This window comes from Cariama cristata, unplaced genomic scaffold (assembly GCF_000690535.1).
Source record: "Cariama cristata isolate BGI_N322 unplaced genomic scaffold, ASM69053v1 scaffold5516, whole genome shotgun sequence".
In the NCBI taxonomy this organism is placed as follows: domain Eukaryota; kingdom Metazoa; phylum Chordata; class Aves; order Cariamiformes; family Cariamidae; genus Cariama; species Cariama cristata.
The window spans coordinates 9,354-23,810 of NW_009623711.1; the positions used below are offsets into that span (position 1 = coordinate 9,354).

At 35.8% G+C, this 14,457-nt stretch overlaps 1 protein-coding gene across 1 annotated transcript in view; it reads right to left on the bottom strand.

Annotated features, from left to right (window-relative positions):
* Positions 1-299: 299 nt before the first annotated feature.
* CDC73 (cell division cycle 73) overlaps positions 300-14,457 on the bottom strand; it is a gene marked incomplete at its 5' end in the record, with an annotated part of 102,965 nt that continues 88,807 nt past the window's right edge. The window contains 4 exons of the mRNA XM_009702858.1: positions 300-1,247; positions 2,467-2,608; positions 5,980-6,080; positions 7,921-8,082. Coding sequence (XP_009701160.1) covers positions 1,211-1,247; positions 2,467-2,608; positions 5,980-6,080; positions 7,921-8,082 — 442 coding nt within the window. The remainder of the gene's footprint in view (positions 1,248-2,466; positions 2,609-5,979; positions 6,081-7,920; positions 8,083-14,457) is intronic.

Below are 14,457 nucleotides of genomic sequence, written 5' to 3' on the forward strand. Positions count from 1 at the left end.
GATACAGAGATATCATAAATTCATACAAATACCAGGGTCTCCCGGCCCCAGTTATACTGTAGATCAAGCAAATCTCTTCTTTGGTAATTAGAGTTGGCTCATTTTCCATTCCAATGCAGGACTGTTAGCAGGCCATATTAGCCACTCATCTCAGAAAATTACAACTCCTGTAGACATCGTCTGGGCTGCTTTTGCCACAAGAAAATAATATTAGAGGTGGTATTAAAGTATAAATGCCAAGAAGTTAAAATTATTCATTCCTTGTTGTGGCTGTTTTCGGAAAAAAATCCAAACTCTCTCCTCCTCTAGTCATTGTTTAATGTAGGTAACATTTAGACTCGTGTAAAGGTATTTTGATATGGGAATGTACACATGCACACTTTCAGTTTAAATAGAGACACCTGTGTGGAGAATGGCAATTTAAAGTTAACATGACTTGAAGGTATTCCTATAATAAAGTTTAAAGATTTAGTAAACTGGGACATTACAAATTGAAAAAAGTGTTTCTAGATTTTTTCATCTTCCCTTTTTCAACAAAGACTGATGGAATATACAGATACAGGTTGACATTTTGATTTATCCAAAACAATTTTCACTTTGCTTAGTTTGCAAGTCCTATTGACTAAAACGTTGTATCATTCACAACCAGATATCTTCAATAAGTGAAACAATAAGCAAAGAAAACCAAAACTAAGCTCAGAAGCTAAGTGGTTTAGAAAGCCTGGTAACACCTATGTGTGCGTAAGTGTGTCTAATTTTTTTTTTTATACATTATATATATAGACACACACATATATATACACACACATGTGCGCACATGCGCACACGCACACACATTTGTAACCTGCAGTGAAGATCAATCTATTTTCTAATAAGGAACAAAACACATTATTTGAAAATGTGGCTAATTTAACAAAACAGAGAAGAAACTGCTGCTATCAAAATATACAATTTGGATTGCAGACTAGAAGGCTAACAACATTAAAAAAATAGTTTTAAGCAAAACCCCTTTGCTTCTGAATAACAACAGGTATCAACCTGCCATAGCATGAAGCATCCAAACAAGATTTTATAAAAAGTTTAAACTGTGACCCTTCTTCATTTGTAAAGTTCTTGACACATCATATAGTGTGAGCTCTGGTCTCCAAATTGGAGCCCCTTTCATTTTTTCTCAATCCATACTTCAGGAAATAAATGGCAGCTGAAGGATTCAGAATCTCAAGTGAGATTTGTGCTTTACCATATACCTGAAAAAAATGAACAGAAGACAACATTACTACTCTTTTGCTATTTATGGAAACTGTACTCTCCGGAATCACACGCACAGACTTTGTTAGAACAAAATTCTTAGAGAATTTGCAAATCGCCAAAGAGATGCAATATCTTCTATGCCATATAGCTCTGTATTACGCACAATATTTGTCCCACTAAAAGACAGTCAGCTAAAATCCTTGCTTCGAAGAAAATTCATGTTTTCCAAGGCATCACATGACTTCTAACATTGGAAGATTGTTGTTAAAGATTACTCTAGTTCATTCTGGGAATTCAGATACATAGTTTAGCTGAGACTTTTAAATAAGAAGCCATAGGAAGTCTGATGCTTGGAATTATTTTGACAATTCCCACAGGATTTTTCTGTTTGAAGTTCACTCAGTCATTCAAGCAGTCTGCTGTGCAATCAACATGAGAAGATTAAACATTCATGAAATGCATGGGCTTCTCCCTTCCCTCAATATTTCTTCAACTCCTTCATGATAAGAAAGTTTCTTCTCTACAACATAAAAAGGTATTGCAATGAACTTCCTATTCAGAGAAGCAAAGTCAAAGCAATGCTGCTCTTCACAGAGCTGCTGGTGCTCCCCCATCCCTCGCTTCTCACAAAAGGCAGGGCTAAGTACTCGGAAGGCCCCTAAGAGACAGGAATCACCAGTCCAAAGCTCATTATGCACCGTATCTTTTTTGACTTCCTTCCTCTTCAACTCAGTCCTGTGGACTCAGGGGCATCAGGATAAGATAATGTTTTGTGGCTTTTTATCTTCAGGTAGTTTCTAACCTTTTCTAGACTGTTATCTAGTGAAGTAGAGAGAGAAAGGAGGAGAGCTTGTAAGCTCAGAACTGCACTCCAAGGGGAGGGCTGGGGGAACAGAGGAAAACTCGACCCCACCTAGCTTGTTCTCCATTCTTTTCCTTCTGCCTCAAGGGAGGTGGGGAATCATGGTACTAATCAACGATTAATGGTAGCTAGCTTTCCTTTAAATCCACGCATATTACACTTTGGAGATTATTATTTGTAGTCTGTAATAAAATGCAGTGGTATATATTGAACTGTATCCCCAGGGAAAAATCTAAACAAGCAGTATTTTCAAGCTAAAACATTGTTCAGGTGTCCAAGTTGTATACAATTCCCTTGTTGCCACAACTTTTCACTCCCACCAAATATCATAAAAGTATGAGCATAAAGGATACCTGTCCAAAGTTTCCCAGAAGCGTAGAAATACTGGCCTGTCCAAGTGTCTTTTGTGGTAGCTTAGTTCTAACACTGTTACATCCCATTTCTGTACATTTGGATCCAGACGTACTTCGTCATATTTGAGATGAAAAGCTTTAACTACAGGAAACAAGAAACCATTCAGTGTACAAACATGATGATTTTACAGTGTTTAATTATTAGTCCAAGAGAATTCCCACTCCTCTTTTTTCAAAATAGAGCCTGAGAACAAAATTAATGAGCCCATCCCTCAAGAAAGTCAACTAGTTAAATAAAGGGCACTGAGCTAAATACAGCAGCCGGTGGCCACTATCAGGCTCTCGTGCTATTACAGGTTTAAGTGCAAGGGCAGCCCCTATTTTTAGATGCATAGATTCCAGCAGGACAGCAGAAACTCATTGTCAATTCAAGCACATTTTCTTTGGGAAATCAAGATGTGTTTTCTGAAAATCTTTGAACTGTCCAAGAATTAAAAAACAACACAAAACAAAAACAAAAACCAAAACCAACAAGACAAGTAATTTCTGAGACCACTGAGAAGGAAGCCTGGCTATTTCCTGGAAGTCTGCATAGAAGACTGATAGCAGAATGCCAGTGCAACTCCCAAATGCTACATGAAATGTTCTGAGAAATTTAGTAACTGCCAATTTCCCCTGATCTAGTACTCAGTTAAAAATGGTAAAATATTAACAGTTATTTTGCTCTTGGGAAGTATTGTCATGTATGAATTATGTAAAGCCTAAGCATTAACACAGCAGGTATTAAAAATCTTGTGATTCTTCTCGATTTCCTTAGCTGAAGCATAGTTTTGACACATAATCCAGTGCAAAGTATTTAAGTCCTGTAGAATTCCTATCTGGTAACCAATTTGATGCATTTTTTATTTTGGATATTATTGGAGAAGTAAAGCAGAAGCATTTGACTAGGCTTCTGGAAACTAGTTATTTTTAATACCATGGTGACATCTTTTCAGGTACCACCTCTTCATTTTTTCTTCCACAAAATCCACCTACAGTTTTAGCCCAATGGCTAAAATAAATGAATGAATAAATCAATCAGTCCTCTTTTGCAGATACAGGTCAATCTATAAAATGATATATCTAGGAGTTTCCTAGAAGAGTGCTATCTGAAATTAGTTTGTTAATTAAAAAAAAAAAGCTAAAGAAGTGATCATCTGGCTTGTACCACTGCCAGATAAATTTCCACGCTTTGTGACTGAAAACTAAGAATACACATACATTATCTTTGCTATACAATGTCGCATGTTTTAAAATAACTCCAGAGAAAGCAAATAAAGATATACCTGGGCTACGCATTTACAGAAAGCTTAACACCTGACAGAGCCTCTGCATTAAGGTTAAATGATATTGAGCAGAAGACAATCCACTTCTGAATATGAAACAAATCAGTATTCAAGTGCACTAATGTGCTCTAGCGGCAAGACCTTTAAAATGGTATTCAAAATTAAGTATTTGTTCATTAAGGTGACATAATTCAAAATTTCACCTCAAACATTCACTTGCAGATGCAAAAATAAGCTTGTTTGCTACCTGAATATGAAACACTCAGACCATGTGTAAAGAAAACTAAGGAGAACAATTTTAGAGATGGAACTAACAAGATGCTACTTGACATCGCAATTGAGCAAATAAAACTAGTTTGACAGGCTCTGGTCCAATACAAATTTTATTGAGGAATTCTTTACAGAAAGCTGCCTGCTTGTTTTCCAAAATGACAGTGATAAGCTTTGAATACTTGTTAATCACTACAGAGTCAGTGACTTACATGGAGAAACGCAAACTGCACAAGAAACAAAGAACTGTCGCAGATCCCAGAAACCACATTTATGAAGACTACTGAAGACTATAAATGTGGGCCAAGCGATAACTTCAGGAAAAGGTAAACACATACAACCAGACTGATGTTGCCTGTGTTCTCTCTGTTTACACTGTTTTTATTTTAAGGAGCGAGTAAAGTCATTAGGAAAAGCCCTAGAGATACTCTTATCAGGAAAATTTAAAAATGTCTCAATTTGAAACAACGGAAAGCATTTCTAAAATTTAAAAAGGTCCATTTCAATGTATCTTTAAGAGTGAAGTAAGAACAGACATCCTTCTTTCACTTGAAAAAATGTAAGAATTTGTACACCTTCAGACTGAACTACAGCAGGCTACGATTTTGATCCTTTGGCAGAGCAAAGACTTTAAAAATGTCAAAGCATGTCATAACAATTCCTAAGGCCCTCTACATATTTATATATACATGATGTTAAAATTAATAGGAACTAGCATGCAACTACTAGCTAGACCTTAAATATTTAACAGCATTTTTCTTGGGTTTGCTTTTCACAATTTCCATTTTCTCTATACCTTCATTTTGAAGTGTTACTTTCATTAGTCTCTTTTGTTAAACTCTCTCCTGTGGTGTATTTTTTCTTTTACATTGACTTTCAGGCTCCTTCACCCTCTCCTTGTTCATTCTCCGCCCCCGCCCTTAGGCAACTCATTCTGTTTTCATGTTCAATACATCCTTAGCCTTCTGTCCAACCATTTTCCTTTTTTGTTCCTTAGCAAACTAGCATTCTCTTTCCACCTTCTACTTCACATACAGAATATGCGCACATATAAAACCTGATCAAACTTGTTTCCTCATCACATTGACTGGAAAATGACAGACTGAACTAAGGTGGTTTTTTAGGTTTTTTTTGTTTGGCTTTTTTTTTTTCCTTTTGTGTGTATGCGTTGGTTTGGGTTTTTGTGTTTTGGTTTTTTTAAATCTGTAGTTCAGAAACCACTGGACAGTATAAAAAGGTCTATTTTCTAAGGCAGCTTCCCAATGAAGCAACAGAGAACAGACGCTGACAGTTTCTTTAGATATTATCGCACACCTTACAGTCAGAAGAGTGAACTGTGCAAGAAAAGTGCAGTGTGTCTCAAAGCATACTGGGCATAATTGTGATAACGCAAAAAATCTCTTCAGATCTATACAGTGGTAACATCTAGCTCACAACTTAAAAATATTTCTATCTTATTAAACTTTCAAGTTTTTGTCAGATACCAGATCATATTTGTAAAGCTTTCTTAGTGAAATACTAGGCGATTAATCCTCTGTTCAAAGTAGTAATGAAATCTGAAGACAGCCTGTAAACCTGTTATCTATGAAGTGTTATAATATACATTGTCTTTTCATCTTTTTTTAGAAGCTTTGAAAGTAAATTTATACATTATCTATTTCTGAATCTCTTGTAAAGATGACAGCTCTAAGAAGATTTCTGTGAGCTTCTGTGGGTCAGAACAGAAGAACGTCAGAGGGCACATTAATATTTGCCATCTGTGTGAAGACCCAAGCCCCTGTCTTCTCAACCACCCGCGTCCAACACCACTTTGGCAGTACTTGGCAGTACTTTGCCATCAGCATAAACACCCCACAAAAAACCCCAATGAGAATAACAAATACCAAAACACTTAAAAACAACACCCCCGCCCCCTTACTTTTAGCAAAGATATCAACAGGAGATCCGTCAGGCAAGAGCCAAGGCCAGCCTTTGAACTGCCAAGCAGGACCCTGTACAAACACTGCCACCACACGATCCCTACGAACACAGAAAGATATGGACATGTTGATGGCCTTGAACATTGGAATTACATGCTTTCTTAAACAGGCAATATACCTTAGCATAGTTTCTTATTTGAGTAACAGCAGTATAGCACATTTAACAACCACATCTGCAGCACAACTGCTTTTTCTATTAGGCAAAAAAAAAAATTAATGGGACTTTTCTGGACTTTTAGCTCTGTCCCTTTGCACAATGCTGCTCAGTTTCTCATGTTACATTTCAGTGTTTATTTCTGGTTGTGATTACTTTGCTTTTAAAAAGTGCTCCAGCATTTTAGAGATGATCTTCTATGAACACTGTAAACTGAGATGTATCAATTCAAAAGCCTTTATTCTGAATACTGTTAACTTCTATTCTAAAAATTTATTAGAAGACACAGCTGCTAAATTTCTGCAAAGTGCATCATTTATTGTAAGGGTATGTAACCGTGACCTGCAGTCTAAGAAAATAAATTTGTGATTAAGGTGAAGCTTTTACATTAATAAAATTTAAAAAACCTTTGAGAACAAATGACCTCCCTATCTATCTATCTAATGGTCTATCTATTTCTTGAACATTTACATCATCCAACCATGATTCCTACCTACTACTGCAAATAACTATCTCCCTAATCTAATCCCCAAATTTAACTTATCGTAAAGTCTACCAAATTCCAAATGGAATTGGGAATTTTGGGTTTGTTTTTTTTAAAAGACAGACTAAAACTTTGCCATTTAAAATGATGTTGCAGGCTTTTTTTCTGTTAGCCATTACAAACCCAGCTGCAACATGTTTCTAGATAGTAGTATCTGATTCTCCCTTGGAGAAAAACAAGCTAAATAACCCACACCACTTCATCTCTTTGGTAGGAAGCACTTTAGGAACCATTTTAGATGGTTCTTAAAGGTTTGATCATTAAACATTTTAAATGCTATTTAATATTTAGCATTTCAAAACCATGGATTTCTGATTAGTTCCAAGTTCTCAATGTACAGAACAATTAATTTGGACAGGACCTTTCCAAAGTATTCCTCTTCATTAAAATCTACTTTGGAAGTTACAAAACCACCAAAAATGTCATCGTGCATGTCTAGAATCTTCACACTTGTGAGGAAGAAGTAAAAATGTAGCCTAATTCATTACATCAAATAACAAAGAGATGTTTCTCCAGAACTTCCCTGCTTAAAAATAAATATTTTTTCATAGCATTGAAGAATGGGCTACAGACAAAATAATCTGTTTCCAGCTTTTCTTAAAAATAAAAGCTACCTATGATTCCCTTTCCCCAACTGGGTCTTTGCCTTCAGAAGTAAGCTTGCATCACTGAATCCAGTTCAACAAATCTGACTGAATACTAAAATCACAGTTCAGTCTTTACTGTCTGATGTGTTTTCTTTCTTTCTTAAACAATTAAAAAAAAGCTAGAATGTCAGATGCTGAAGGCCTGCAAACATATCTTCCCAATAGACTCTCATTCAGAAAGCAGACAAGAAAGGAGGATTTTTCTCTCAGATCACGTTTTACTGGCTTGCACACTACAGTATCACAAACCAGAAAACTAATATGAATATTCTTATTTCAGTTTTTTGAACATTTCAGGCAAACCTAATAAAATTAGCTGTGCTGTTAAAATATAGTGTGTTGCGATTTCTTAAGACCTTTTAAAAAAGTTTAGTTTCATATTATTTTCACCTGAAGACTCCTATACAGTTAATAATCAAATCCATTCTTATAGCCTTATCTTTATTTTTTAGTGAATTTAGTAGCATTTTATGGTCCCCTCCAAATTTTGCATTCTCCTGGTTAAGATATTTTATAAAGGGGAAATCTGTCTTACCAGTCTTGTGGCATAAGTTTCAGAGGTTGGTCTACTACTCGATAAGGTACAGTAACACTAACTGTAGTTCCCCCAGGCTGCATCTGGTCCTTCCTTCTCTGTATTAAAGTTTCATTCTCTCGTTGACAGCCTTGTTTCTTCTTTTCATCCGATGGTACAAACCTTGGGGAATAAAGAAACATTCAGTGGACAAAAGCAATTTATTTGATGTAATCAGCAGAAAAAGTAACCACTTTATCAGAACTTTGCATTATTGGCAACAGTCACTGCAGCCATCTCATTTTCACTATGCCAAGCCTCCATCACTACTCATTCAGAACAGCAAAAAATATGAGAATGATATTTCATAAGCCCTTATGATAAAAACCGTCATACTGGAAAGGTCCTCTGCCCCTCAAAACTACAGCCTGATCTGTTCTTAAAGATTCATGGCATTCCTTGCCTACCTTACCCAGTTCATTTGCAGATGAGGAGCCATATCACAACCTGCTAAACAGCTGTAACTCATTCTTTTTAGTGATCAAGGGTAGCATGGGGAAGCTTGGGCACTAAGAAACAATTGCTTCCTCGAGCAAATTTTAGAGCTCTTGCTCTTGCAGCCATCAGAATTACATTTTCTCAAGAAAGCTGGATTTTTGGTAAAAAACCTTTTTGAGTGAGGTTTTATTTTTTGGATGATGATTTTACATTATCAATGATTCAACTGGTTACTATGATGTACGATACTACAATTGTGTTGCTTTTGTTTTGGTTTGGTTTTCTAAATAGCTTCTCTGATAGATTAAGTGCTCAGAAAGTAAGGATAATGTGATCCTCATGTCTTATGTAATCTCCATATGACAAAAATAAATGCTTAAGATGCAACCCCCCCTCCAAATGAATTACAGATCTTTTATTTTTCAGCCACCCACCTTAAAAAAAAAAAGGCAATTCCATTTCAAGAGACTCTTTATGGTGGTCATAAAATACACAGAACAGTTCTCAAAATTGGCATCCCAAGTGTCAGAGTACTGTAAGCCTTTTTACTGATGAATCTCAGTGGATTTTGTAAAAAGGAAAGAGAATAACATCATGCATTTTCTAGAACTGAAACTATGTCACAGAAAGGTAAGTTGATGCGACCAGTACCACCTAGGAGGCCAGCAAAAGAGCAGAGCTGAGACCCGTGTTCTAATACTCTATTCAGAACCACCCAGCTGCACTACTAACACTGTTTGCCACTGACATTTCATTTCCAAAACTTCTGATAAAAAGAAACACTCTGTTTCATTGAACTGCAAAACTTATAACGAGTATTGGTGCTACATTTAACAAACACAGTACTCTATATAATTGGTAAGATTTCTCTTCATTATAGTACAGACTGTGCTTTTTAAAAGTTCATTACATTTTTCGGGTAAGTTGTTTGCACCATTTCTATTTGTTCTCTTCAACCTACTTCTGTTTGAATACTAAAAACCAATTCAAATGTGCTTAAACAGGCAGACTGCACTTCCTATTGCTGGAAAAATAGAAGAAAAGGAATGAAAAATGAAATATGAGGAAGAGTTTGTTATTGAGTCAACTTGAAAATGCTAGTTTTTGCTAACATCTTATATCCAGTCAGAAATGGCATTTTGGGGGAAAAAAACCCCAAACAAGCATGTTTTAAGGCAGCACGTGGAAACTGTCAATAAACCTTCAAGCAAAACTATTTTACTTTCTTAACATAAACAAACAGATGAACCGCCCTTATACTCCTTATGATTTAACAGTGTTTCAAAACCAGAAAGTCACAACCAATTTCTGAAGTGTGCGTCCAAATGCATACAACTGCACTGGAAAATAAAAAAAAACAAACTGCAAACAACTATGAATTGTGCATTAAGGTTGGCTAGTATTGCAAATACAGAAAAAGCATTACAGATGTTAAATGCTAAGCTATAAATCAAATTACGCTTATCTGCCTAGTACATGTAAAACACCACCATTCTAAATAAAATACAGACAAGAAAGCTATACAGGATACACTGGGAAAAAGTACACTTAGGCCACCTAGAATATTATTAAAAAAAAATGTTAAGACAGCCATTTCACCAATAATTAAAATAATTAGAAAACAGTTAATATTTACATATATTTTATCTTCCACAACCAACACATACAATTGCATTGTACACAGAAGCATTCAACACAGTTCTACTCTGAAAAAAGCTACCAAACATGGCTTCAGAATTAAGTATTTTTAGTCAAGTTGCTAATTTAAAAACTCAGAAGTGAGATGCAACTTTAATCAATAGCGTACCTAATGCCCTGTCGTACCAACAGGTTGCAGGTTTTGCTTTGGCAATACTAACTGATAGGAAACTGTATTTTATAACTCAAAATGAAGGTTTGCTTGGTGGTCATGAGCTTTTAGGGAAACCATGCATGAGTCTCTCCTCACCCATCAGAACTAAGGAATCTGGGCTAGAAAGATGGAAATTATTTTTTTTTTAAATAATTTTTAAAGTTACAAAAAAAACCTCAAACACCTTTCACCCAAGTGGCAAGGTCTATATGAAAAGCCAGGATCCCCTAAAATGGTAGAAAGCTTGAGAAGAATTTTGTTCTTTATTACATGTCCCATGTACTAAATGAGAACAAACTCTTACAGAATATGTAAATAAAAACCAAACAGCCATACATACATTATAGTGATAATCAAATATTCATATGAACAGCAATCTAAAAGGTCACAATTTTAATTGGTAAATGTGAGGAAGTAAACACATTTTAAATGGAAACAGGAAACCTACTCCCCCCCCACCCGCCCCGCCAAATTAAGACAAGAGGCAATATTACTATTCCAGAGTCTAAGAATTTCAACACTATATCTGAGACCCCTCGGATTTGGCCAAAACAGGCATTCTCAATTCTACTTCTAGCTTTAAATGTTTCTGTATTTAAGAATTTATTTCAGCACCAGTTTATTAACAGTTTCTCTCCACTTGAGCTAGAAACTCTGTTACAGCCATTAAGGCACCATTCGGATGTGCCTCAGTTATGTATCTTCTAGACAACAGCTTCAGTTTTATTTACTGTAAAAATCTGAATTTTTTGAATGCCTTTCTCCAGGACAGAACACAAAGTATCTTATCTGATTTTTCTGAAGAAAAAAAAATATCAATGAGCAGATTCACATGGAACAGTAGAGAAGATGACTGTCAAAGAAAGCACTGAAGGAAATGCTTACATATGTGTAGACACACAGAGTACAGGAATAAATGACAGCTTACAGAAAGTTTATGAAATATATGCTTACATTTCCAGGAACTATTGATTCAGTAAGTATAATAAAAGCCATATACTCAAGAATTGAGAATCAATAGAAATTACTGTATGATTAATAAATATAATCATGGCTTACTCCATCACTACCTGGACATAAAAGACAAACTTAAGAAATCTAAGTATTAAAGAAAACACCAAAAAACTAATCTTCTCTTGGAAATTATTTGCCACAATACCATAGCTAGTGGCTTAACTACACATTCGTACTTGACACCTTTTTAATCATCCAATACACTAGAAAAGTGTTCTGAAACCTGATTCTGCAGGAGCTTACTTTTTTTGTTGCCTCTCCAGATTACTATTCCCTAATAAAAAAAAAAATTCCACATCTACTCAGAATCCATTTTTAGACCCCTACTAGGAAATTAATAGCACTTAATTCTCTTGCTGTTAATTGCCAAAATCATTATCCACATAAAACCTGGTGCGCTCTCTCACTTTACAAGGACAGCAGGTCCCCTTTCTAGGGTAATAGGTAAGTGCTTGAACAAGACCAGTTATGGCAGTAACTGGTAAGGACTTATCCACTGAACTGCCAGGGCGGCTCCTGTCTGGGCTCAAAACTCACATCAATTGCTACCATTACCTAAAACACTTCCACAGAGGTCAGGTCAGCACTTTCTGGCCCGCAGCTCAGGCATACTGAAAAATGCATGAACAGAGAATAAGGCAACTCCAGTGCTGGACAGTAACAGAGATCACCATAATACACATTTGATTGTGTTTAGAACAGAAGATTTATTTTTACAACCCTCTCAATATTTTTGTTAGCTGACAGAATCAAAAGCTTCATACACCTATTTTTGCAAGAGAACAAAGCTTTCTTTTGTAATACATCATCCCTGAATCTTTCAGATAGTTTGCTCTGTATCAAAGCTGGATAAATCTCAGTGAGTTGCCTGGCCACATATGGTGAAACATGAGTAAAAGCATCATCATAATAAAAAAACACAATCATCATCTAATCATTTACATCTGCTTTATATAATTCCTGCCTTGCTTCTGTTCCATGTAAAGCAGAAGCATTGCCTCTGAAAAGCCTAACTTCAGATATTCTCAAATACTTAGTCTGGAAAAGCAGATTTTATGCAATAATTATGATATCCAGTGTTGCATTCAGATAGTGACTAAGAATAAAGTGTATTATATGAAATATTTTTTAAGAAGCTTCACAATATACCATAAAGTATTGCAGTTCTGATTTTAAATGAAATTATCTCTTTTTAATATTTTAGAAACTCTTCTTTTTTTTATCTTGTACTTGGCTCCTTAGAAAAATAACCTTTCAAAAAAAGGTTATAAGAATAGTTGCATATTATATAGCACATGAATTGTATATATTACAATCACATATAAAAATGTCCCTCCACAAAATCTAAGTTGCAACAAATGTATCCAACACACAAATTAGATATCTTAAAAAAAAAAAATCTTAAACCAGTAACATGCTTCCGATTTATCATTATAATTTCAATCTACTCGTGATAGCTTTCCTGCTTTCCATATTCTCTACCTCAAAGGAGTGCATAACGTTAGTGATGAATTAAAGATGCTAAGCATCATACAGATGCCAGCCAAATTTGGCAAGAAACCCCCCTCCCACAACATACTAGAGCTACGAAAAGGCTTACTAAAAATCTGGTATAATTAATAAGTTTCTCTGAGACCTTGACAACTGAATTTAACACCTACCATAGTACCTGATGAAAACTGTCCTGTTTATTTTACAAGAAACAACCTAATATATCTGCCAATGATACCGCAATCACTACTTTTTCTCACATCCAAAGTGACAGCGCATTGCAGTCGTTACTGACAAAAAAAAAAAATCCAGCATCCTAGACAAAAACTATCCTAAAAGATGGGAATTCCTAGCTACGATTAACTTTTGATTTTAAGTGGTTTGATCTCTAACAATAATTTCAGCTAACTCTGTTCCTTATTTTAAAAAACCTTTAGATGGTGGGAATCACAAAAGTTGGTTTTATTTATGAAACCCAAATACTCATTCTTTATTATCACACACTTCACAGAACTGTGCTGCCTCAGGTATCAGGCATGGAAGAAAAAGTTGCCCTGTAAATAGCCCATGTCACATGTGCATCAGTCACAGCTTCCATACCCTAACAATCCTGGGGCCTCGTTCTCCCAGGGTTCTCCTGCATTTCTTAGCAGTCCCCCCTGTAATGGCTCTTACTCTTCCATTCCAAAAATCCCTTCTCCTTGTGCTGTATCATTGGTCTCCTCTGATGGCTAATACAAGCAGGCCGATTATCTCTAAAATTACAAGAAACTAAAATCTCCCTGCATGTTCCTCAGCAGGGGTAAGGAAGGGAGTATTACTTTGGGTGTGTCTTTTCTATCTGCACAATATTTCTTTATTCCAAAACTTTTGGCAAGGACATGTCTTCCAAATCTCTACTGTTCTGACAAATTTAGCTGAAAGTGGGGAAAGAGAGGCGATGACTTAGAGGTAGAAATTATATAAGTCTTCTTTCCTTGGAAAACCATCACATATCTATCAATCACACTCTACATCAAGGCTAGTTCTACACTCTGCATACCTGAACAGTAAAAACAAACCCTGCAGCCATTCCTAAACAAACTACTCCAATAAATTTGAATGCAAAAAAAATACAGGCCAGGTGGCATATTTTCAAGAAAAGTGCTAGAACTGTCATGGCTAAATTAATATTTTGCTATTCTGAACTCTGCTATTGCAATTCTGATTCATTAACATACCTTGCTTCTTCACTTTGTCTTTCATACTTGTTAATTACAACAGTGTCCTCCCTTGAACTCTTAAACTTAATTTCATTTTTTTTCTGGATGACAGTCTTTGCACTTCAATGATCAGCCTTCTCTTGGGGCAGGTCTTGAGAAGTTAACTGTAGCTCCGCCCCAGTGGAGCTGAAAACCGTGCAAGCCTCCTAGCACAGATACACTTACACATGACATATAGGTGCTTTATTCCATTGTAGGTATTCCTGTACCAGGAAATCACAAGTTACATAGATGTAAAAATCCAAGGCTGGCAGCTGTGAAATTTTTTCTTAAATATAGAAACTCACATAAACAAGCAACATCCTCTGTCAACACAATTGTATCAGTCCAGTGACTGCTTGCACATTAAACTATAATGTTAAAAGCCAGCCTTCTCTCCGATTAAATATTTTGGAAGAGGCACCAAGAGTCCCGTATGCTTACTGCATCTTTGATGAAATC